Source organism: Chinchilla lanigera, unplaced genomic scaffold, assembly GCF_000276665.1.
Source record: "Chinchilla lanigera isolate Chin_1 unplaced genomic scaffold, ChiLan1.0 scaffold00066, whole genome shotgun sequence".
Classification (NCBI taxonomy): Eukaryota; Metazoa; Chordata; class Mammalia; order Rodentia; family Chinchillidae; genus Chinchilla; species Chinchilla lanigera.
The window spans coordinates 9623928-9647362 of NW_004955467.1; the positions used below are offsets into that span (position 1 = coordinate 9623928).

General features: G+C 50.7%; 2 protein-coding genes and 1 long non-coding RNA gene across 7 annotated transcripts; 2 read left to right on the plus strand and 1 right to left on the minus strand.

Moving 5' to 3' along the window:
• Nucleotides 1–578: 578 nt before the first annotated feature.
• On the plus strand, nt 579–5977 carry Ybx2 (Y box binding protein 2; the record flags this gene model as incomplete). 5 transcript variants are annotated; one of them, XM_013522114.1, is given in 8 exon segments in its annotated part: nt 579–642; nt 1985–2018; nt 2951–3040; nt 3754–4038; nt 4177–4298; nt 4490–4685; nt 5422–5506; nt 5610–5977. In XM_013522114.1, coding segments are annotated over 7 exon segments (842 nt in total), but the record flags the coding sequence as incomplete, so codon positions are not given.
• Nucleotides 5978–6376: 399 nt separating this feature from the next.
• Nucleotides 6377–12078, minus strand: Slc2a4 (solute carrier family 2 (facilitated glucose transporter), member 4). Its single transcript, XM_005399526.2, has 11 exons — nt 11779–12078; nt 10426–10542; nt 10135–10307; nt 9927–10051; nt 9703–9818; nt 9437–9599; nt 9144–9331; nt 8871–8975; nt 8634–8735; nt 7905–8108; nt 6377–7445 (listed from the first exon to the last, which is right to left on the minus strand). The coding sequence occupies exons 1-11, from the start codon at nt 11809–11811 to the stop codon at nt 7242–7244; spliced, it is 1530 nt and encodes a 509-aa protein (XP_005399583.1). The 5' UTR covers nt 11812–12078; the 3' UTR covers nt 6377–7241.
• A 214-nt stretch (nt 12079–12292) lies between these two features.
• LOC102023133 lies at nt 12293–13487 on the plus strand. The gene is made up of 2 exons (XR_263355.1): nt 12293–12383; nt 12931–13487. It is a non-coding gene; the product is annotated as an uncharacterized LOC102023133 (long non-coding RNA).
• The last annotated feature ends 9948 nt before the right edge of the window (nt 13488–23435 follow it).

The window sequence follows — 23435 nt, forward strand, 5'->3', positions numbered from 1 at the left end:
GGGGGTGGACCGGCCGGCGGAAGGCGCCCAGGCCCGGGTGGGAGCTGCGGGGCCAAGCGGACTCCCCTGGTGGGAAGCCCGCCGCGCTCTCCCCGGCAGGAGGGCGGGGCCGGCGGGTCCAGCTGAGGTCTCGGGGTAGAGCACTAACCCTCGGCGTCCGGCCACGCCCCCGCGGCAGCCCTGGCCTCCCTGACTCTGAGCAGTGGGTAAACCTCTCAGCCCGGGGAGCAGGTGCACTGGGACCCTTCCATCGGGAGGGCTAGAGAAGTTCTCAGTTATGCCTTGAGGGTGGCCCTCTGTGGGCCAGGTGAGTACTGTTTCGGTGAAGGGCCTGGATTCACACGACGTGAAGAACGTGCCTTGGCTTTTAAAAGCCCGAGCCCCCTTCCCCTGTGTGGGTAATTCTGTTCAGCAGAACTGGGATAAGAATACTTCGAAGCTATTAGTGAACCCTCAGTGATTTGAAAGAAAGTCAGCTTAATAGGGAGGCAGGGTAGATTTTGGAGTGTATCAAAACTCAGGGAAGAGTTGCATCTCTTCCCTCATCTCACTGTCCCCACTGCATCTCTGCCTGGCAGCAATCCAAGTCCTGGGCACTGTCAAATGGTTCAACGTCCGGAATGGTTACGGCTTCATCAACAGGTATCCAAAGGCCCGGGGGAGGGGGAAAGGACGGGTGTCTCCCCACCTGACCCGAGGGACTGGACGGCTTCCCACTCTCATCTCTACCCTGCCAAGGCCTGTGGTTGCACTGTCCAGCTGACGCTGGTTGAAAGTCTTTAACGACGGCGCAAACGTGTGCTTAGTGGCAAGATGAAGCGGCCTTCACCTCTTCAAGGGCAGCGCAGGATTAATGGTCCAGGAACTTGACAAACCTGGCTCTGACCTCCCACCTTCAGTTTCTCAGTCTTGCTTTCTGGAATAGCTTCATTGTTTTTAGTTCTGCTGTGCCTTTGGGGCAGACTGTGTGGGGTTCTCTGTACCGCAGGGCACTGAGCTGGAATCCTCACTGATTTCCTGTTAAGGGCAGCACTCACTGCACCCTTGACTCATCTCCCTTAAGAAGCCAGGGCTCATTTGAATCTCCCACCTGATGAGACTGAGGCTGGCCTGGGGGGTGGAGGGAGACAGCTAGCCCAGCCAGAGACTTGCCCTCCCCTCCCAGTTTGGGAGAGGCTGTAGAGATGAATTCTGAGCGGAGCCAGGTCTCTCCCACAGGGGCCTTCCCCAGGCTGGGCACCTTGCCCAGCCAATCCCTCCTGGGAGGCCTGGTTGCCTCTTAGCAGGCTGACCTTTGTGCAGATCCAAGTGCATTAAAGCTGGAACATTGTTCCGAGGAAGGCGGCTTCCTGCGAGGAGTGCCTCTTCTCTTCCCTGTCGGATTGGGGTTCTGGGATAAACCAGAGTAATAGGCAAGGTAGCAGTAGACAATGGGGATTTTCTTCTCTCATCCTTGATCCCTTCGCGCGTCAAGAGGGAGGCTGACCCTGGGTCCATCTCCAAGCTGACAATGAATGTAAGGTTTTGTGGCTGTTTGGAGCAAGTTCCTAACTTACTGTCCCCCTCTCAAAGTTGTCCTGGCCCACTGTCCCTGCTTTGTTTCTCCTTAAGCAAGAGAAGGAAGAAGACAGGGGAATTTTCCAGTCCCATAGGGTTAGCAGAGGAGAAGGTGTTGGCCAGGGACAGCTGTGCCCAGCACCAGCAGGTTCTAAGGTGCCCTGGGGTAGAAAGTGGAACACTTGGCAGGTAAAGAGCTGTCCCACCTCCTTCAAGGTGCCTTTGCCATCTGTTTCCGCCCTTTCTCATGAAGGCCAGGCTTTTCGCTGAGTCCTTAAGTGTACTTTATACCAGCTTCGGGGACCCTATCTACCCCCAGGTAACGAATGCTGGAGAGGATGGGCCCACCAGTCTTAGCCAGGGAGGCCTCAGCAAAGCTGGGTGCCTTACCAAAGACACCCTCTTAACGACCCATCCTGTTCTGCAGGAATGACACCAAGGAAGATGTCTTTGTACACCAGGTAAGAGCTAGGATGTCTTCCTAAGGGGAGGAACCGGCCTCTCTTTGAAGGCCTTTGCCGTTACCCTTGGCCACACACTGTACGTTTCTCTGGCTGTTACATCACAACAGCCAGCCCATGCAGAAACAGCTGCCTCAGGAGCTGGCATCACCTACCATTAGCCCCACTTGTGTTGAATTACCAACTTGCTCTGTCAGAATTGTGCATGTTGCCCTCTGGGTATGGCATGCTCACCACCTACTAGGGCCTGTTAACACCACAGGAAGGGAAGAGACTTTTCTGAGGGAAAGAACACAGGCTAGAGAAAGTTGGGTACAGTGGTTCTCAAAAGTGGTCCCTGCACCATCAGCAGCATCACCTGGCATCCACATTCTCAGGCCCTGCCCCAAGCTACCGAATCAATCAGACTTTGGGCCGGGCACTGATTCAACAAGCTCCCAGGTGATTCTGATGTGCTAGTTTGAGAACCACTGCTCTGGTGGAAAGAGCTCTCAGTGGGATTGAGGTAAGAAGCCCGGTGTGTTTTACCCACTTTTCAGCTTATGACCATCTCTACTTTTTCTTTTGAGTTCCTTTCTTGCTTCCCTTTTTGAAGTCCCTCAGGGGTGAGGGGGGTGGGAGTACATCCCAAGGACAGTGGTATCTTCACAGTGGATTCCCAAGCCCCTGGTTTTCGACGTTTCCCCTACTTTTTTTCGGTGGTGCTGGGGTTCAGACCTAGGGCCTTGTGCATATTAGGCAAGCACTCTACCACTGAGCTCTAACGCTGGCCCCTTCCCTACTGAACTTTCACCATCTTCATGCTCTGCCCTCCAGCCACAGACCCCAAGTGAAATGTTGAAAAAAATGGAATTGGGTGGTAGACAGAGCAGGGGTGCGAGAGATCCCGGTCCTGCTGCCCTCACCTTTCTCATGGCTTTTCCCCCAACCAGACAGCTATAAAAAGAAACAACCCCAGGAAATTTCTGCGCAGCGTTGGCGATGGGGAGACTGTGGAGTTTGATGTCGTGGAAGGAGAGAAGGTTTGGGGCCTGCTGTGCAGACCAGAGTTGACCAGGCTTGTGGGAGGGTGGCCTGGAGGTCAGCCCGGGCTGTGACCCTCATGGGGTCAGATCTCCCTGTGGCTGTGGGAATAGGGCTGTGTTCTCTTATCTGGAGGTCCTCAAGACTGTGTCCCTGTCACCAGTCAGTAGTGTCTGGATTTCTTCTCTGTAGAGCTCACCAAGCACATGAAGTCCCACCCCCATATTAGCCGCCTGGAAAGATGGATAGTGACCGACAGCCCTCTTCCTCTACCTCCTCCACAGTCTCGGAACTGTCGGGGGCTGTAGCACTTATTTCAAAGGGACAAACTGCTCCCCCTGGATGGATACAAAGTCATCCCATTGCCCACTCTGGGGAGTAGGGAAAAAAGTCATGGTTAAAGGAATCACAGGATCCGGGCGTGGTGGTGCACGCCTGTAATCCCAGCACTCAGGAGGCTGAGGCAGGAGGATCTTTGTGAGTTCAAGACCTGCCTGGGCTACAAAGTGAGCTTAAGGCCAGCCTGAACTGCATAGTGAGACCTTGTCTTAAAAAAACAAGACAAAAAATAAATTTAAAAAAGGAATCACAGGAAAGCTGGAGAAGGGAGTTGGGCTGGAAAAAGGGGGACACTCTAATGATTCCAGCCAATGTGGGGACATACATTTGTTGGGGAGAGTTCTCACTGTCCCTCTTCCCCCTCCCTCTCCAGGGTGCAGAAGCTGCCAACGTAACTGGGCCCGGAGGGGTGCCAGTGAAGGGTAGCCGCTATGCCCCCAATCGACGTAGGTTCCGCCGATTCATCCCCCGGCCTCGCCCAGCTGCCCCACCACCCATGGTGGCAGAGGCTCCCTCTGGTGGGACAGAACCGGGCAGTGAAGGAGAGCGAGCTGAGGACTCCGGGCAGCGGCCCAGACGACGGCGCCCACCACCTTTCTTCTATCGACGGCGGTTTGTGCGAGGTCCCCGGCCCCCCAACCAGCAGCAGCCCATAGAGGTGAGGGGAAGCTGCTTGGGAGCCAGCTGCCCAGGCTTTGGAAAGCGGGAACTGGCAAGGGGAGAGATCAGAGGGAGTAGAGCTGAGGGCCAGGAAGAACCTGGGCCTCTGGACAGCCGGGTCCCACAGCCCACCTAGGCCTTTGTACATTTCCAGGGCACTGATGGGGTAGACCCCAAAGAGACAGCCCCACTGGAGGGGGACCAACAGCAGGGAGATGACCGGGTGCCCCCACCCAGATTCCGGCCCAGGTACCGAAGGTAAGGCTCCCTTGCTGTAGCTCTGCCTTCCTCTTCACCATCTGCGGTGGCCCCCATGCCAGGGAAGAGTGCTAAGAACCTGGGGCTCGTGGTGAGAAGGGGCCCAGAGGGAGGCGGGATGAGTGGGCCTGGGAAGGCTGGGGAAGCCCTAGGAGGGAGGCCGTCCATCCTGGGCTCCCTGGGCTCTTCAGGGTCCCTATGTCCCCTAGGCCTTTCCGCCCCAGGCCACCCCAACAGCCTACCACAGAAGGTGGGGATGGTGAGACCAAGGCCAGCCAAGGCCCCACCGATGGTTCCCGGCCTGAGCCCCAGCGCCCAAGAAACCGCCCCTACTTCCAGCGGCGACGGCAGCAGCCTCCTGGCCCCCGGCAGCCCACAGCCCCAGAGGTGAGGATCTTGGGGTGTCTACAAAATTCTTTGGGGACCACAGCCAGGCGTGGTGGCGCATGCCTGTACTCCCACCACTTGGGAGGCTGAGGCAAGAGGATTGTTGCAAGTTCGAGGTCAGCCTGAGCTACAAAGTGAGCTCAAGGCCAGCCTGAGCTGCATAGCGAGACCCTGTCTCAGAAAGACAAGAAGAAAAAAAAACCTTTGGGGATGGGATGAAAGGAGAGGCTGCATCCACTTCCTCCTTTCTTATCCTTTTCTTTCCCCTTCCCCCACCTTTTTTTTTTTTTTTTTTTGGTCTTTTTGAGGCAGGGTCTCGCTATGCAGTTCAGGCTGACCTTGGGCTCACTTTGTAGCCTAGGCTGGTCTCAAACTCGCAACGATCCTCCTGCCTCAGCCTCCCAAGTGCTGGGATTACAGGCGTGCACCACCATGCCTGGCCCATCCCCTTCCTTTCTTACCTCGATGCTTTGTTCTTCCCTTCTACTGGCCCCACCCCTCTGTGCAGTCTGCTGGGCCCACCCCTGGCAGGCACCACACACAACCTGAAACCCCAGAAGCAGTCAGGCCATGTCCCCCACTACAGAACCCACCCCCTGCTCCGCTTGGAGCTGCAGTAACAGCTAATTTCGGGCATGAACTGTAGAAATTGGTTGAACAGGAAGAGGAGAGAACAAGTTGCAATTGGAAGCTCTAGAGCACAAAAGTCTCAATTGGCCCCCGCTCTTCTCTTTAGACCTCAGCCCCCATCAACAGTGGGGACCCGACCACCACCATACTGGAGTGATTCCAACTCAAAGGACACCCAGAGCTGCCATCTGGTGTGTGGCTGCTCCTCTCCAGGCGGGTGGCCAGGAAGGCGGGGGACTGGGTCCTGGTGATAAGCTATCATTTACGATGTGTCCATTTCTCTTGCTCTCACAGGTATCTGCCAGTTTTTCCAACTGACCTACCCAGCACCCTCCTCTGCCCCCTTTCCATAATTCATGTCATCAAAATACTGGCTTTCCCCCTTTTCTTTGAGACTCAGGAGGGCTAAAGCAAAAGCCTTTTGCTTTTGCTTTTTTCTTTTCCCTCTCCCCTACCAAGGGCTAAAGGAAAGGACCCGTCCTTATTGTTCAGAGGCGTGAACTCCCACCCTAAGTCAGGCTGAGAAGGAACCAGCCAGCTCTTATCTCCTGGTTGTTTTTCCCACTCCAGTTTATTTTTTGTTTCCTCTTGACCCCTACCTCTGAAGCCATTTAATGAACTGTCATGTGCCACCTGAGCCTCCAGTAAAAACAAAAACGGGCTTTCTTGTCTTGGTCTCTGCCTCTTTTATGTCTTAGAGAATTGGGGAATACTGGTAACGCAGTTCAGAACCACAGACCGAAGGTGGGGGCCGGGGTGGGCCGGGTCTTGCTCCTTGCTCCAGTTTGCCTAGCTGTGCAGCTTTGCCGCGACCCTTCCCCACTGAGGTACACTGTCCCTGACTGTTAAGTGGGGACGGCACGCCACCGCAGTGCCTGGCGCTTACTGCTAACTTACTGGGCATGTACTATTGTCAATGAACAGCAACAAATGGGGGATGAGCGATGGTGTTGAGACTAAATTCTGAGGCCTCAAGCAGAGGCAGGGCAGAGGGAGAGGGGTAGGCGCGGTGTGGTCCCTGACTCAGCCCATCTTCCAGGGCCCTCACAACAGGACACTGGTCTTCATACAGTGACTTTATAGATGAATCTATATATACACATTTAAAACAGCAGCCTTGTGGCTTCTGCGCCCTACCCCTTCTTCAAACATATACAAAAATACGCAAGGGCTCTTCCCCGCCAGTGTTTACAGGCAGCATTTCAATTCCCCTCTTGCCCTTAGTTGGTCAAAAGCCTGTGGTACCCTTCCAGCATGGGAGTAGAGGAAAGAGCTGGGGCCCCCACTTGGCAGGAGCAACTGAGATAAGGCCCCAAGTCTAGAGGCAGGCGCCTGCTGTCCCTTCTTGCCACATGTAAGTACACACTCTGTGTTCCCTCTCACCCCAGAAAGCTGAGTTGGCAGGGAGGGAGGAGAGGCTAGACTTTGGGAGGGTTCATCCTTTGCCCTGGAGGGGTCAAGACAGAACCCCCTTCACCCAGAGGCTGTGTGGCAAGAATTTGGCAAAAGTGCCAAATCACAGGAAGAGTTCGAGGTGGTGGGAAACTTGACTTTTCATGTCCTGCTCCCTGCCTCCATTTGTCCCACTAAGGAAGCAAGTCTAGAATCTCTACTCCTGCAGTCCCCCTTCCCTCGAGGGGATAAGACTATTCTGGAGCTGAGTCTAGGTGGGAACAGGAGGAAAGAGGGAGAGGAGAATGGCCCACCCCAGTGGCCACAGCCTAATCACGACACATAAATAATCCAAGAGAATCACACAGGGGAATGAGGGGGTGCTCGGACCACCCTTCCCTTCAGCTTCCCAATTCTCCCAGGCTGTCGGGGTTTCCTCCACCCTGGAATAATGGGGAAGAAAGGGTTAAAGTGCTGCAGAGGAGAGGAGGGGTCCTGGGTGGAGAAAGCTGGCTCCCACCCTGGCCTCACCCCTCAGTCGTTCTCATCTGGCCCTAAGTATTCGAGTTCCGTGCTGGGTTTCACCTCCTGCTCTAAAAGAGAGGGTGTCCGGCGGAAGGTGGCTGAGATCTGGTCAAACGTCCGGCCTCGGGTTTCAGGCACTTTTAAGAAGGTGAAGATGAAGAAGCCAAGCAGGAGAACCGCAAACAGAAGGAAGACGTAGGGCCCCATAGCATCCTGGGACAGGCGGAGAAAGAGGTGTTGGCAGAGTAGGGTGGAGAGGGACGGGCTGATGTCAGGAACTAAAGAGCCTCAGTGGGATCTGGGGATACTGTGGAAAGCAGTGGCTCCCTTGAAATGACCAGAAACAAGAATTTACACTGAAAAAAGGATTTGTTTTGAGCTGCCACTCTCCTTCAGTTTCTTCCCTCTTCACCATCCTAAGTTACTGCACTCAGATTCCCAGCCGTTTGCAGCATTCATATGAAATGTATTGTTTTATTTCTGGTCTAAGTTATACTGCTGGTTTCTTTCAAAGATACCTCTGTTGCCATTGAATCTATTTCCAACCCCTTCTTTCCTTTGACTGCAAAGAGATCCAGAGACCAGCTGTCTGGGGTGGGGGTGGGGTTCCTGACTGGAAAGTAGGTGGGCCCCTGTCTGGCCTCTACTGTGCGATCGGGGCAGGGGACCTACCGCAACATACTGGAAACCCATGCCGATGATGAAGTTGCATGTCCAGTTGGAGAAGCCAGCCACAGCCATGGCTGCCGGCCGAGGTCCCTGGCTGAAGAGCTCGGCCACGATGAACCAGGGGATGGGGCCAGGGCCAATTTCAAAGAAAGCCACAAAGCCGAAGATGGCCACAATGGAGACATAGCTCATGGCTGGAACCCGCTCCTAGGTACCAAGCAGGGAGGGTGGGGAATCCTTTTCAGGCCTTTCTGGATCTTTCAGGCACCCAGAGAACTGAAATCTACCCATCCCAGCAGCTTGTGGGGGAACTGCTACCCTAGAACAGGCCCTGGACAGTGCTGAGCACTGACATTCTGCTGGCTGCCCTGAACAGATCCAAGGCAGAGGTAACATTCCAATCTCTCAGGTTCATGATGGTCGGTGCCCTATTAGCTCTAAGACTGGGTGTTTAGGAATTATTGCTCCTGAGGCTTGACAGGGCCTTTCTCTCCTGGCTACCGGACTTGTGCTATAGCAGTCTCTGAAAGCCGGCCTCAGTGCAGCCTAGGCCCCTCAGGGGCAGAGATCATAGTTCTTTCTAACTCTAGAGCCAAACACCCATGTTCCCAGCATAGACCAGTCACAGGACTGAAGGTGTGTATGCTAAGGTGCGGCCCTGGCTGACTATGGAGCTTCTGGGGGCCATTCTCATGGATAGGACTACAGTGGTCTCCCAACTCCAGGCCTCACCAGCAGAAGTAGAGCCACAGTCATCAAGATGGCACAGGCACACATGCCTGCCAGGCCCAGCAGATGGAGTGTCCGGCGCCCGGCCCTCTCCACCAGGAACACCTGTGGGGAGAGTTGGGGCTTGGAAGGAGGCCTTCAGGATGAATGAAGTAGGAGGGGACAATCAAGAATAGGATTTTTAGGACACCCAGGGATATGAAGCCAGTTGCACAGGCCATTCTAGAGGTGAGCAGTTACCGAGACCAAGGTGAAGACAGTGTTGACCACACCAGCTCCGATTGTGGCATAGGCTGGCTGCTCCACCCCTGCCGACTCAAAGATGCTGGTTGAATAATAGAAGACCTAGAGATGAGGGAGAAGGAAAGGTGATAGCAAGGATGTCCTGATCCCCACTCCCACCACACCAAGCTGGACTGATCCTGAGTGTCACTGAAGGAGGCCTGCTCCTCTCTCCCCGCCCCTGGGCTGCTGCCTGCGCCATGCCCAGCCTGAAGCCTGCGCCATACGTACGGCATTGATGCCCGAGAGCTGCTGGCTCAGCTGCAGCACAATTGCAATGACCAGGGGCTGCCGGTGGGTGTGGCTGCCCAGGAGCTGGAGCAGGGACAGTGGCCGCTCACGCTCCAGCCTTCGCTTCTCATCCTTCAGCTCAGCCAACACATCGGACACATCGGCCCAGCCTGTCAGGCGCTTCAGACCTGGGGGTGGGGAGGGTCAGGCCTGAGGGGCCCTGAGAAGAGGCCAGGTGCTATCAAGATGGGGTAGAGGCTTGGGCCCAGGATAGATGCAGGGTGAGAGCTCACTCTTTCGGGCAGGCCCCTCCAGGTTCCGGATGATGTAGAGGTAGCGGGGGCTCTCGGGGCAAAAGGGTAGCAGGACCAGCTGCAGGATGGCAGGCAGCACTGTGATTCCCAAGAGCAGTGGCCATAGGGTGGCAGTGCCCAGCATGGTCTCCAAGCCCAGCACCTGTGAGAGGAAGTTGGGAAGGAGGACAGTTGACTTGGACCTCGTCACCCGGAAGGTCCTCCTCAGCCCCTGCCTAGCCCTCCAGGAGGCCAGGACCAGTCACCTGGGCTATCAGAATGCCAGTGACGATAGCCAGTTGGTTGAGTGTCCCCAAGGCTCCCCGAAGGTGAGTGGGGGCAATCTCTCCCACGTACATGGGCACCAGCCCAGATGTTAGCCCTGGGGAAGAGTGAAAGGAAAGGCTGAGATCAGTTGCCCAGTCCCACCCAGAAGCCCAGGCCTGGTGGACAGTGGGGCACAGGATAGAGCCATGGTGTCCATGGGTACCTGAGTAGGCGCCAATGAGGAACCGTCCAAGAATGAGGATCTCATAGGAGGCAGTGGCTTTGGCCAGGCCCATGAGGGTGCCCCCCAGCACTGCCAGGACATTGTTGGCCAACATAGCCCTTTTCCTGGTGGGTAGACAGAGTAAGGCTGTGTCAGAGCACCTATACTTCGGCTCCCGCTCCCCCACCCATGCCCTCTAGCCCCATACCTTCCTAACCACTGAGACAGGACGCCAATGAGGAAGGAGGAAATCATGCCGCCTACAGAGAAGATGGCCACGGACAGAGCCCAGAGGGTGGTGAGCGTGCCCGGTGGGATGGAACCAGGTCCCTCAGGCCCCTGCCTCCCCAGCCAGGTCTCATTGTAGCTCTGTTCAATCACCTGGGGTGGGGGACAGCAGAGGAGTGAGTTCCTTCAGACCCTTCCCTTCCCACCATCCTGGGGGTCCCCTGTCCTCCTTGCTGGGGCCTCCCTGCCCTGCCAGTGGCAGGCCCCTCACCTTCTGCGGGGCATTGATGACTCCAATGTTATAGCCAAACTGCAGGGAGCCAAGCACAGCCGAGAATACGGCAAGGACCAGGGTCCCAGTCATTTGCTGCTGAGGGGGTTCCCCATCCTGCATGGGCAAAAGCAGAGAGATGCACGTCACAAGAATCACGCTCTCTTCCCTTCCTCCAGGAGCTCCCGCCCAGTGAGAGCCTGAAGATGCTGGGTTCCATCCAACATGCTGGGTTAGAGAAACTGGGCCATATTAGGAATTGTACAAAGATCTCAATGTAAACACGACCACGAGGAACCCAACGGGAACCGGGGCACAGAGGAGAAACCGGATGTCTGGGTCCCAAAGACAGAGTAACGCTTGAGGACCTGCGTCTCACAATTCCTCTGTGACCTTGGGGCAGCCTTAGATTTGTGTGACCTTGGGCCAGTCACTTTCCCATTCTGAGCCTAAGTCTCCTGTTCTGTGAGATGGTGGGTGCAGTCTGCCTCCTCTGCTTGTCCGTGAGAGTGTTGTGAAAATCAAAGCAAATATTAACTGTATCCCACCAGTGCTTTTTATAAACTGACACGCGCATTATTATCATTGGCCACTGTTCCCCCTCCCCTCTGGGGGTTCTCCCAGCCAGCTCCAGGAGGCTCCCAACAGGCACAAGAAGTGTAATCCTAAAAAGGACACCCAGGTCATCACTCCGGGGGTGGCCTTCTACGTCTCCACGCTGGCCTCGTCTTCCCTTTTAAGCTCTGACAGAGGGTGGGGGTCTGCGCATCAGGGAGAGTCCTGCCCTGGGGAAGAGGGAGGGATGGTGGTGTGAGGGGTGGTGACAGTGGTGGCTGCTAGCTGGCGGCACAGACTGTCTCCCAGCAGAAACCTGAGCTGGAGGGGGGGGCGGACACTCCCCTCGGCCCTTCCACCCACCGTGGGGCCAAGAAAGTTCAGCGTCCTGGAGGACCTCCAGGAGTGGGGGTGGGGCCCACGGAGAGCCTCGGTCCTCGAAACACTGAACGAGCTGGGGCAGACGACAGCTTCTGGAGGGCCAGGCCCGCCTGGATCTCTCCCAATCGCATCAAGATAGGGTATTCCCGAGTCCGGGGCATAGAAAAGGTCGAACTTCGGATTCTGTAGAATCCAGCTAAGCCCTGGTCCCCGGAAAAGTCCCCCAGACCCACCATGCCTCTTGGCGGGACTGGAATCACAGTCACGGGTTAGCCCGAGTGGGTATAAATAGCTAACCCCTCACTTGCACACCCTGCGCCTGCGCAGGGCCCGCCCCCCAGCTGACCTCAAGCACGACCCCAGCCCAAGAAAACGGGGACCTGTGCCTCCGCCCCGCTCCCACACGCTGAATCCTACTTCTGAGCCGATTTGTTGGAAGCCCGACGGCATCTTGTGTTAGAAGAGCTGGAGACGCAGGAACTGCAATGATGACAGGCGACTGGTGGGGGTCCGTGGCCCGAGCCTGGCGGGCAGAAGCCGTAGCCACTACGGGGGTCCCGGAGCGATGTGCGGAGGGCGGGCGTGGCGGGACCCTCCCGGCCACAAGTCACGGAGCCGGAGAGCTGCGGGGCTCTCGGGGATCTGCCGGAGACGTGCTGGGGGAAGAGACGCGAGGAGCCCCCTCACTCCCGCCCGGCCAAGGGCCACGCCCTTCACAGCACCCATTGGCCAGGAGCCCGCACACCCCAGGAGGCCACGCCCTCCCCTGAGCCTGGGGTTTGGAGTTTGGCTGCAGTTTGTGGGGCGGGCAGGTTAAGCCACGCCCCCTCACCATGCTAGGCGAGACCCGCCCCTCGGATTCCCGCCAGCTTCAAGCCGCAGTTTAGGGAGCTCGGTCGTCCGAACAAAAGGTACCGCCCACCCACGTGCTAAGACTCCGCCCACCAGCCAAGATTCCCAGTCCCTGAAATTTCTAACGCCGCGAATCTAACGCCGCGGCTCCGATGGTGGGGACAGGCCAGGTATAGCTGCCGGGAAAAAGGGAAAAGCCAAAGGCGTGACACAGAGCGCGCGCGGAGGGTGGGTGAGGAACAATGCCCCGAAGTGACCCGGGCGGGCTATTTTTAGCACCCATGTTAGGCTCCGCCAAATGTCAGGTCCCGGGTGTCCTGTCCTGTCCCGGGCGGGGGAGGGCAGGGAGATGGAGCCTTAAAGGGTCCGCGACAGCCAGGCGTGGTGGTGCACACCTGTAATCCCAGCAGTCTGGGAGGCTGAAGCAGGAAGATCCCAAGTTTGAGCCCAGCCTGGGCAACTTAACAACTTAGCGAGGCCTTGTCTCAAAATAAAAAAATATAAGAACTGGAGATGTAGCTCAGTGCGAAGGCCTTGAGTTGCACACCCAATACTAGAAAAATAAAAGGTCTGAGATATGCTTCCAGCTCAAGGGTGGCCCTGGGGGCCAGGAAACGACATTCCTGGGGGATCTGGTTATCGTGTTCTGTGATTCTGTCTTTTCCATACATCTCTGCTCCGGGCACTGCCTATGTGGCTCTTGGTTCCTGGAGGTAGCCCATGGGATAGATGCCCATGCAGACCACACCAGCCGTCCTGAGGCCCCTGAGCCGTCATGCACGTGCCGGCTGCGTGGACAACAAACACGCTCTCCACAACCTGCTCCGGAGGATTTGGATGCCCAACTAAATCCCAGCGGGAGGACGCGACCTAGCGTCGGCGCGGTAAATGCGGCGCAGAGAACGCGCAGCTCGGAAAGCGGGCGCCAAAAGTGCGGGACTGCAGTGCCACCTGGCGGGAGAGCGAGGAGTCGCGGATTGGACCGGGTCCGCCTCCTATAAGGCTTCGTTGCATCCAACCCAAGCCTCTCAGGAGCTCCAGCCGCAGGTGTCCAGATTCCGCCTAGATGGGGCCGTTCATGCGATTCCCATGTCCAAACCGCCTTCTGGCCTCCTTAGCCCGGTAGAGTAGCCACCCAGTCACCCCTGTGCTGGAAGTCACCTGGACTTCTCCTGTCTTGCACCCCTTCCCCAACGTTGGTATTTTGGATTCCTTTCCCTCTTACTCGATTTTCTCCAGCTGTAGTAAAGCCACCTTAGTGTAAGTCATCATGACTTGACCGGTCTTACTGTTTCTCCTCTTTCCTTAAAAAGAGGGCAGAGTGGTATTTTCAAAAGTCTAATCTCTAGCAGAGCAAGGTGGCACACACCTGTAACCCCAGCACTCTGGAAGGCTGAGGCAGAAGGATCAAAAGTTCGAACCTCGGGCTGGGGATTTAGCTCAGTGGCACAGCGCCTGCCTGGCCAGTGCAAGATCGTGAGTGCAATTCCCGGTACCGAGGGAAAAAAAAAATTCGAACCTCATCTGGGCAATTAGGCAACCTGTCTTCAAAATAAATAAATAGCATGGCATGGTGGCACATGCCTATAATCCCAGCAGTGGGGAGGCTGAGGCATGAGGATCACTGTGAGTTCAAGGCCAGACTACATTACAAAGTGAGACCCCGTCTCAAAACACAAACAAATAAATGAATGGCTGGAGATGTAGCTCAATGGTAGAATACTTGCCTACAATGTGTGGAGCCCTGGGTTCAATCCCCTGTACCCAAAAAAGTCTAATCTTATAATTCTCCCCACAAAGGCACTGTCTTTTTTGTTTTTTGAGACAGCTATGTAGTTCAGGCTGGCCTAGACTCACTATGTGGCCCAAGCTGGCCGCAAACTCGCAGTAATCCTCCTGCCTCAGCCTCCTGAGTGCTGGAATTACAGGTATGTACCACCAAACTCTGCTGTCTCTGTAACTTTGCTGTCAAGTTTAAACCCTTCTGCCTTTCCTCTTCCATCTCTGCCTTATCTATCTATCCTTCCTCACCATCTACCCTTTCCTCTCATGGCCAGTGTCTACCTACTTTTTAATACCTGGAACACACTGTGCTCTTTCACTGGTACCTTTGCTGCATGGATCCCTACCGTCTAGACTACCGGAGAACTCCTGTTCATCCTGCAAAAGAGAAGGTGTTTAGTGTCCAGAGAGGTTGAAATCAGGGAGAGAAAAAAGCCCAGTGTCCAAAAAGCCCTGTGTCCTCATGTGTACTGTATTATGGATTCTCCTTTTCTCTCTGGAACTCAGCCTCAGAGGCAAAGGGTCACCTTGCTTATCTCTGGATCCCCAGCACCCAGCCCAGGGCAGTGCTCAATAGCGTGTGATGAACAGCTGGAATGAGGGCCTGGGGCTTATGCCTGAGAAGCAGGTTAGGGAGCAACAATCATTTCTGAGCAGAAAGGAGAAGAGAGGCACTGGGGGCAAAGGTCAAAGGAAGACCAGGGACTCTGGATCGCACAAAAGGAGAGGGCCAGGGAGAGGGCAAGGAGAAGCGAAAGGTGCCAGGAGAAAGAAGAGTAGAAGGGTAGGTGTGTGGGGGAGGGCACATGACAGTGGTGAAGAGGGTGGGGTGTAGGACTGGGGTCGCAAACCCTGAGTTCTGTCCTGCCTCTTGGCACAAGCATCATTCCTGTTCTCATTCAGGTGCTTTCTGCTTTTTGGAGTCTTTCTAGGTGTTTTGTATCCAGAGAAGTTGAAATCTGGGAGAGGAAGAAAGACAGGGCTAGACAGGAGATAGGGTAGTTTAAAGAATGTGGGTTGGGAAGCTGAGGCAGGAGGATCTCCTCGAGTTTGAAGCCACCCTGGGCTACATAGTGAGCTCAACGCCCAGCCTGCACTACAAAGTGAGACCCTGTATCAAACAAACAAAAAATGGGTCATTTCATATGCAAACTTTTTTCCCTTGTTTTATTTATTTATTTTGTTTGTATGTTTGTTTGAGATAGGGTCTTGATATGTGTGTAGTTCAGGCTGATCTTGAACTCACTATGTAGCCCAGGCTGGGCTTGAACTTGTGGTGATCCTCCTGCCTCAGCCTCCCTGATGGTTTTTTAATTGTTTTTAAGAGAGGGATCATAATATATACTCCAGGTTGGTTGTGATCTTACTGAGTAGCCGAGGCCATCCTCAAACTTGTGATTCTCCTTCTTCAGCCTCATGAGTAACTAGGACCACAGATGCTCCCTATTTTTTTGTGTGTGAGTGGTAGTGGGATTTGAACCCAGAGCCTTGTTCATGCTAGACATGTCCTTTACCATAATGTTACATTCCTAACACTTTAAAATTAAAAAAAAATTTTTTTTTTATTATTTTGTGGTGCTAGGGAAGGAACCCAGGGCCTCACCCATGCTAGGCAAGTGCTCTACCATTGAGACACATCCCCAACTCAAAACTTTCATTTTTGAGACAGGGCCTCACTAAGTTACTCAGACTGACCTCAAACTTGTATTCTCCTCCCACAGCCTTCTGAGTGCTGGAAACTAGCTTTGCAATTTTTTTTTTTTTTTAAGAACTAGCCATGATTTTATTTAAAAAAAAAAAAAAAAAGAGGCTGTGAAATGTGAAATGTGTTCTGACAAAGGCTTAAAAAATGTTATAGGAGTCCCAAGATGAAGCAGGACTAGAGAGAAAACAAAGTTACAGAAGAGATGTCGTGTTAGTCCTGGACTGTAGATACCCATTAACAGAAATACCTTTGCCGCAAGGACTTGCCTATTTGTTATGTAAGCAGCCAATACTGGAGACCCCTGCAGCGAACCCAATCTCCTGCCAGGTGTTACAGTGCATGGGGGGAGGGAGGGAGAGAGGGAGAAAATGATAGACAGAGAAAGAGAAAATGGAGGTACAGCAGGGATCTGGGATGACCAGTTGTTCATGAGGAACAAAAGGCTGCAAATAGTTTAACTTGTGTAAATACACGTCTTGTTATATATTTCTTTTCTCTTGTTATATTCTCTCTTTTTACTTTTTTTTTTTTAACCTAGGGAGCAGACCCAGGGCCTTGCACATATACTAAGCACACACTCTCACACCGAGCTATACCCCTAGTCATGACCTTGCTTATTCTCAGAAAACACTGAGCTTTAGAGATGCACCCATGCTCCGGGATTGTCCAAGCTGTCAGGACATGATAGTCCCTGGAATCAGTCACACCACATTTTACCTGCCAGCAATTCTGTTAGTGAGTATCCACGTCACCTCCAGTTCCCAACCACAACAAACACATGGCAATGAACATTCATACAAGGTTCCTTATGCAAGGCCAGGCGTGGTGGTGCACGCCTGTAATCCCAGCACTCAGGAGGCTGAGGCAGGAGGATCGTTGTGAGTTCAAGACCAGCCTGGACTACAAAGGGAGCACAAGGCCAGCCTGAACTGCATAGGGAGACCCTGTCTCAAAAAAAAAAAAAAAAAAAAGAAAGAAAAGAAAAGGTTCCTTATGGCAGGGCTGGGATGTAGCTCAGTGGTAACAGTGCTTTGCTAGGGTGTACAAGGCCCTGAGTTCAATCCTCAGTACCATTTAAAAAAAAAGATTCCTTATGGGCTCCTGTGGGAACTTCTTTGGAAGACGTGTCCGGGTCCATATCTACGACGGTGACTCCGTCTATATTTATAACTATCTGCAGAAGCAGAATTGCTGAGTCATAGGGTGTTTTTATACCTAATTTGACTGAGAGCAGGCTGTCCCATCTCTGCTTCCGCCTGCGGTGCAGGAGGGTGCTGGCACCCTGTGTCCTCTGGCGGCATCACCTGTCACCTGAGGCCACACAGTTAAGCACATGACTCTCGGCCCAAACTGCCCGAGCTGAGCCCCAGCTCTGTGACTTACAAACTCTGTGCCCTTTGGAAACTTATCTAAGCTCTTTGCGCCTTATTCATCTCATCTGTAAAATGAGAAGGGTGATTATAACAGTGTCTACATGTTAGAGTTTAATGAAGGTGAATAATATAATATTCATATAGTGCCTAGGACAGATTGAATTGGCCAAGCCTGGTGACACATGCCTATAATCCCAGTGCTTGGGATGCTGAGACAGGAGGATCAATGTGAGTTCGAGGCCAGCCTGGGCTACAAAGTAAGTTCAAGGTCAGCCTGGACTACATAGTGAGGCTCTATCTCAAAAAACAAAAAATAAATAAATAAAATAGATTGAATTGTATATGATTTTTTTTTCAACAGCTTTATTGAGGTATAGTTGACATGTAAGAACCCTCACATATTAAAAGTATACAATTTGGTAAGATTGATATAGGCATGCACCTGCAAACCATTCCCACAATCAGGATAATGAATATATATATCTATCACGCCCAAAGTCTCCTACTCTGTAATCACTTTCTCCCTGAGGCCTCCTTTTTTTTTGTTTGTTTTTTTTTTCCAGTACCGGGAATCTTGCGCTTGCCAGGCAGGCGCTGTGCCACTGAGCTAAATCCCCAGCCCTTCCCTGAGGCCTTCTTGTACTTGCCAAAGAAGCACTGATCTACTGACTGACATTATGGATTAGTTTGTATCAAAAAAAAATTTTTTTTGGTACTGAAATTGAACTCAGAGAGCTCTGAGATATATCCCCAGCCCTTTTTTTTTTTCTTAATTTTTGAGACAAGGTCTTGCGAAATTGTCCAGGCTGGCCTTAAATCTGCAGTCCTCCTGCCTCAGCCTCCTCAGTAGCTGGGATTATAGGTGGGAGTCACTATTCCTGGTACATTTTCTAAATTTAGGTAAAGGGAATCAGACAGCGTGTAATCTTTTTGTCAGACTTCTTTTAATTACCATAATGATTCTGCAACTTATTTATGTTGTTGGATGTATCAAGAATTCATTTTTGTTTTCTTTTTTTTTTTTGAAACAGGGTTTTGCTGTGCATTTCAGGCTGGTCTTAAAAATCTATGTAGCCTAGGGTAGCCTTGCACTTGAGGAGATCCTTCTGCCTCTGTCTCCCAAGTGCTGGAACTAGAGGCATATGCCATCATGCCTGGCTAATAGTTCATTCTTTTTTATTGCTGAGTAATATTCCATCCTATGAACATGCCCTAGTGTATCTGTTCACCTGTTGATGGACATATGAGTTGTTTCCAGTTTGGGTTTATTACAAATAAAACTGCTAGGAATACTACTATGCAAGTTTTTGTCAGACATGTGCTTTCACTTGCTTAGAAAATATCTATGAGTAGACAAGCTGGATTATACAATAGATGTATGTATAACTTTTTATGAATTTGCCAAACTTCCAAATGGTTGTACTCCCACTCCAGTACTTGGGCCCAGGACCTTTACGCTGAGCTACATCTTCAGCCCTTTAAATTTTTTTTTTTTAATCTTTTTGAGAGAGGGTCTTGCTATGCAGTTCAGGCTGGCCTTGAGCTCACTTTCTAGCCCAGCCTAGTCTCAAACTTGCAATGATCCTCCTGCCTCAGCCTTCTGAGTGCTGGGGTTACAGGCATGCACCACCATGCCTGGCTTGTTTTAATTTTGAGACAGGGTCTTGCTAAATTGGTAAGTTTCCCAGGCTAGGCTCACACTGGTGATCCTCCTGCCTCAGCCTCCCAGAGTGCTGGGATTGCAGGTGTGTACCACCAGGTCTAGCTGGTTGTACCATTGTACATTCCCACTAGCAGTGTGTGTGAGAGTTACAATTTCTCTACACTGTCAGTCTTTTACCATAATTATCTACATGAAATTTTAATCAAATAAATGAAAAATTGTTTGGGTAACTAATATTCATCAATATAATGATTCAAAAGGAGTATCTTCCTGCAATTTTATCTGATTTATTTTTATGGCTTGGAGCTGCTTTTTTTATATGGTGCTGGGGATCAATTAAATGATATTAATTTCTTATCAGATTTGGACATTGTGAGTAGTTTTTCCCATCTTATAATCTGCCTATTTTTCCTTGGTGTAATTCATTGATTAGAATTTTCTTGTTTTTGTTTTTTATTTTTTGAGATAGAGTCTCACCATGTAGTGCAGGCGGGCCTTAAACTCAATTATGTAGCCCAGGCTGGCCTCAAACTCACGGCGATCCTCCTGCATCAGCCTCCTGAGCGCTAGGACTGCAGGCATGTGCCACCATACCCAGCTGATTAGAAATTCTTAATTTGCGTGTAATAAAAATGACCATACTTTTCCTTACAGTTCATGATTTTGGAAATTTGTATATGTGTTTTCCTGTCTCTGTATCACAAAGATGCTTGTGCATTTTTTGGTATGTGTGGTACTGGGGATTGAACCCAGGGCTTCACACATGCTAGGCAAGTGCTCTACTATTGAGTTACATCCTCAGCCCTTTACTTAAAATTTTATTTTGAGACAGGGTCTTACTAAATTGTACAGGCTAGGTTCAGACTTGCAATCCTCCTGCCTCAGACTCATGTGTAGCTGGGATTACAGGCGTGTACCACTCTCTTAGTTACTCCTCTCTCATTGCTGAGACAAAATACTCAACGTCCAAAATGAAGAAAGAAAGGTTTATTTAGCTTAGTTTGTGGAGGTTTCAGTCCATACTTGGCTGGCTCTGAGGCAGAAGATAGCAAAGCAACAAGAGCAAACAGCCAGAGCAAAAGGGAGAAACTGCGGCAAGCAGCTTCTTTCCCTGCCTTACATTGTAAACAGACTACCCCCACCTGAGGGGCATGTAGCTCTCACATAATCTCCCTGCGCTCCTCTTGCACAGGCTCAGGATGTATACAAAGTAAGCACCCTGGCTCCTGCTGAGTCACTGAGCCAAACCTCTAGACTCCCCAAGTTGACACAATGTATCAACCATAACCACCATGCTTGGCTTTCTTACATTTTATTCAATGACTTTATAGTTTTACTCTTCACATGGAAGTTATTTCGATCTTCAAAGAGTTCATACTTGTTTGGGGTATTAAAGATCCAATTTATTTTTCCATCTAGGGAGCCACATTTACAATTTATCAAATTCTGATGTATACAACAAATTTATATTCTGTTTCATTGGTGGAATTGTCCATTCTTGCACACATACCACTGTGTTGTTGGTTTTTTATGATGTTTTTGAGATCTTGCTGTATATTCTAGGCTGGCCTTGAACTCACTATGCAGCACACTGGTCTCGAACTTGTAGTGAGCCACCTGCCACAGCCTTCCCCGTGCTGGGATTACAGGTGTGCGCCACCACATCTGGCAGTAATTTTAAATTTTTGGAATGGTAAAACCTTGTTACTCTTCCTTTTCAATGTCTGCTTAGCATTTACATTTGTGGTCTTTTGTTGATCCATACAAAGTTAGGGGTAAATTTTTTTTTTGTAACGGGATCAAACTCAGGACCTTGTGCTTGTCAGGCAGGCACTTGTACCACTGAGCTATATTCCCGGCCCTTTTAGGTTTGTTGTTTTTTTTTTTAGTTAGGGGTAAATTTATCGAGGTCTGTAAAGCTGGGTAGCAGGGTGCCTTCCTGTAATCCTAGTACTCTGGGAGGTTGGGGCAGAGGGGTTACACATTGGAGCCCAGCTTGGGCAATTTAGCGATTTAGTTAGACCTTGTCTCAAAAAAAAAAAAGAAATTTAGATGGGCTGAGGATGTACCTCAGAAAAAAGGCCCCGGGTTCATTCCCCAGTACTCTGTGCGCGCGCGCACACACACACACACACACCCACACACTTGTAAAATACAAAACAGTCATTGGATTTTTATTGGTAGCATATTGAACTATAAGTAATTCTAGGAACAATTCATATCTTCATAATATTAAGTCATCTATTCAAGAACATGTTCTATTTCTGTGTTTATTCAAGTTATCTTCTGTGTTCTTTATGAGCATTAAAAGTTGTCTGTTTGCTTGTTTGTTTTTCCAACCAGAAGCAGTGGCATATATCTGTAACCCCACCCACTTGGGAGGCTGGGGCAGGAGAATTACAAATTTAGAGTCAGCCAGAGCACTTTCTTGAGGCCTTGTCTCAAAAAATTAAACAATAGCTGGGAGTGGTGGCACACATCTGTAATCTCAGCACTTGGGAGGCTGAGGCAGGAAGATCACTGTGATTTCAAGGCCAACTACAAAGTGAGTTCAAGGCTAGCCTGAACTGCATACTGAAACTCTGTCTCAAAGAGACAGAAACGGGCTAGGGATATAGCTCAGTGGCACAGTGCCTGCCTGGCAAGTGCAAGGTCCTGAGTTTGATTCCTGGTACCAAAAAAAGGCAAAAATAAATAAATTGTGTCCACAGCAGCTGAGCTAGTGATCAGGCCGAGAGCAAAGAGTACCCAAGGAATTATGGAGCACCCCAGGGGAACAGGTTTCTGGCTCCAAGAATACTGGGTGTGAGAAGCAAGCTAAGTTGTTAGGCAAAGGGGTTTCACCTGACATCAAATTTCTGAATGTATAAATAAATGCCCTGCAGTGGTTGAGCAGCTCCTTTCCTCCCATGGGGAGAGAGGGGTCCACCTGACCCCAGCTTTTTGTACATTGTTTCTGTCTTTAGCACCTTTCCCAAGTTTGAGAGCTCTGCTGGACAAACAATTAGGCCTGGAGGTGTACCTTAGTGGTAGGGCACTTGCTTAAGTACTATTAAAAAAAAAAAAAAAAAAAAGGAAAAGAAAACAATTTTTCCATTGAAGATTTTCTCCCAGTACCGGGGATTGAACCCAGGTTCTTCACACAGAACTATATCCTACCACTTTTTATTTTGAGACAGGATCTCAATATGTTGCTGAATTGTCCAGTCTGGGCTCAAACTTGGGATCCTCCTGCCTCAGATTCCCAGAGTGCTGGTATTACAAGCATGTGCCAACATGCCCTGCTCCACTGAGATTTTATGACAACTTGATTAATTTTTAGATCTTTTATGATTTTTGTCACAATGCAAATTGAATGTTACTTTTGTTACATTTTCTACCTGGTTATTGCTGGCATAGTAAAATACACTAGTGATTTGGTTTTGGTTTTGGTGGTTGGTCTTGTATAGCAATTTTGCTGAACGTATTCACTGTTGGATAGTCTTTGTGTTCATTCTGTTGGGCTTCTAAATAGGCACTTATGTCATCTGCAAACACAGCTTTACTTTGCCCCTTCCAATCTTTGCACTACTTATGTCTTTTACTTCCTTGAGTATTGGTCAAGACCTCTAAGACTTTGTCAACCAAAAGTGGGAACCAGGAATAGTGGATGTGGTGGAGCTGGAGGTATAGCTAGTGACAGGGAGGTATAGCTAGTGACAGGAAGGCACAGCTCAGTGATAGTGATAGGGTACTACAGTGCAAGGCCCTAGGTTCCATCCCTAGCACTAGCAAAAAAGGGGATATCTTTGTAATTTTCTCAATCTTAAACAAGTCTAACATTTCTTTATTAAGTATAAGAACTTCCTTTCAAATCTTTGTTTTTATGAGTTTTTATCATAAGCAGTGATTGAACCTTATCAAATGTTTTTTGAAAATTACTATCTAAGCCAGACGTGGTGGTACATGTTATCCAAGCATTCAGGAGGCTGAGGCAGGAGGATCGACATGAATTTGAGGCCAACCTGGGCTGCCTAGTGAGTTTAAGGCCAGCCTGACCTACATAGCGATATTACATGTCTCAAGAAAACAAAAAACAAAAAACTCCAGGAAACTGAGGCAGAAGGGTCACAAATTTGAGCCCAGACTGAACAACTTAGCAATTTAAAGAGATTTTATATCAAAAAATGAAAAAGGGCTGGGGATGTAGTTCAGTATGAATATCCTGGGTTCAACCCCCAGTATCTCACACAACACACACACACACACACACACACACACACACGGGAGGCTGAGGCAAGAGGACTGCTTTGATTTTGAGGACAGCCTGGGCTGGGGGTTTAGCTTAGTGGCACAGCACCTGCCTTAGGACAGCCTGGGCTACAAAGTGAATTCAAGGTCAGCTTGAACTGCATAGTGAGACCCTGTCTCAAGAAAAAGAAAAGAAAAAGAAAAACCAGAAACAAAACCATAAACAAATAATAATCAGTGCTGGTGAGTCTGGGGGAGAAAAGACATTTCTGTGTTGTTGGAGAGAATGTAAACTAGTAAAATTGCTATGGAGATTCCTCAAAAAGCTAAAAATAGGAATTCCATTTGACACAGCTATTCCCCTTCTAGGTATCATCCTAAAAGAGTTAAAAATCATCATACTACTTGCATGCCTGTGTTTATAGCTACACAGTTTATAATGGCTAAGTGTTGGAAACAGCCTATATGT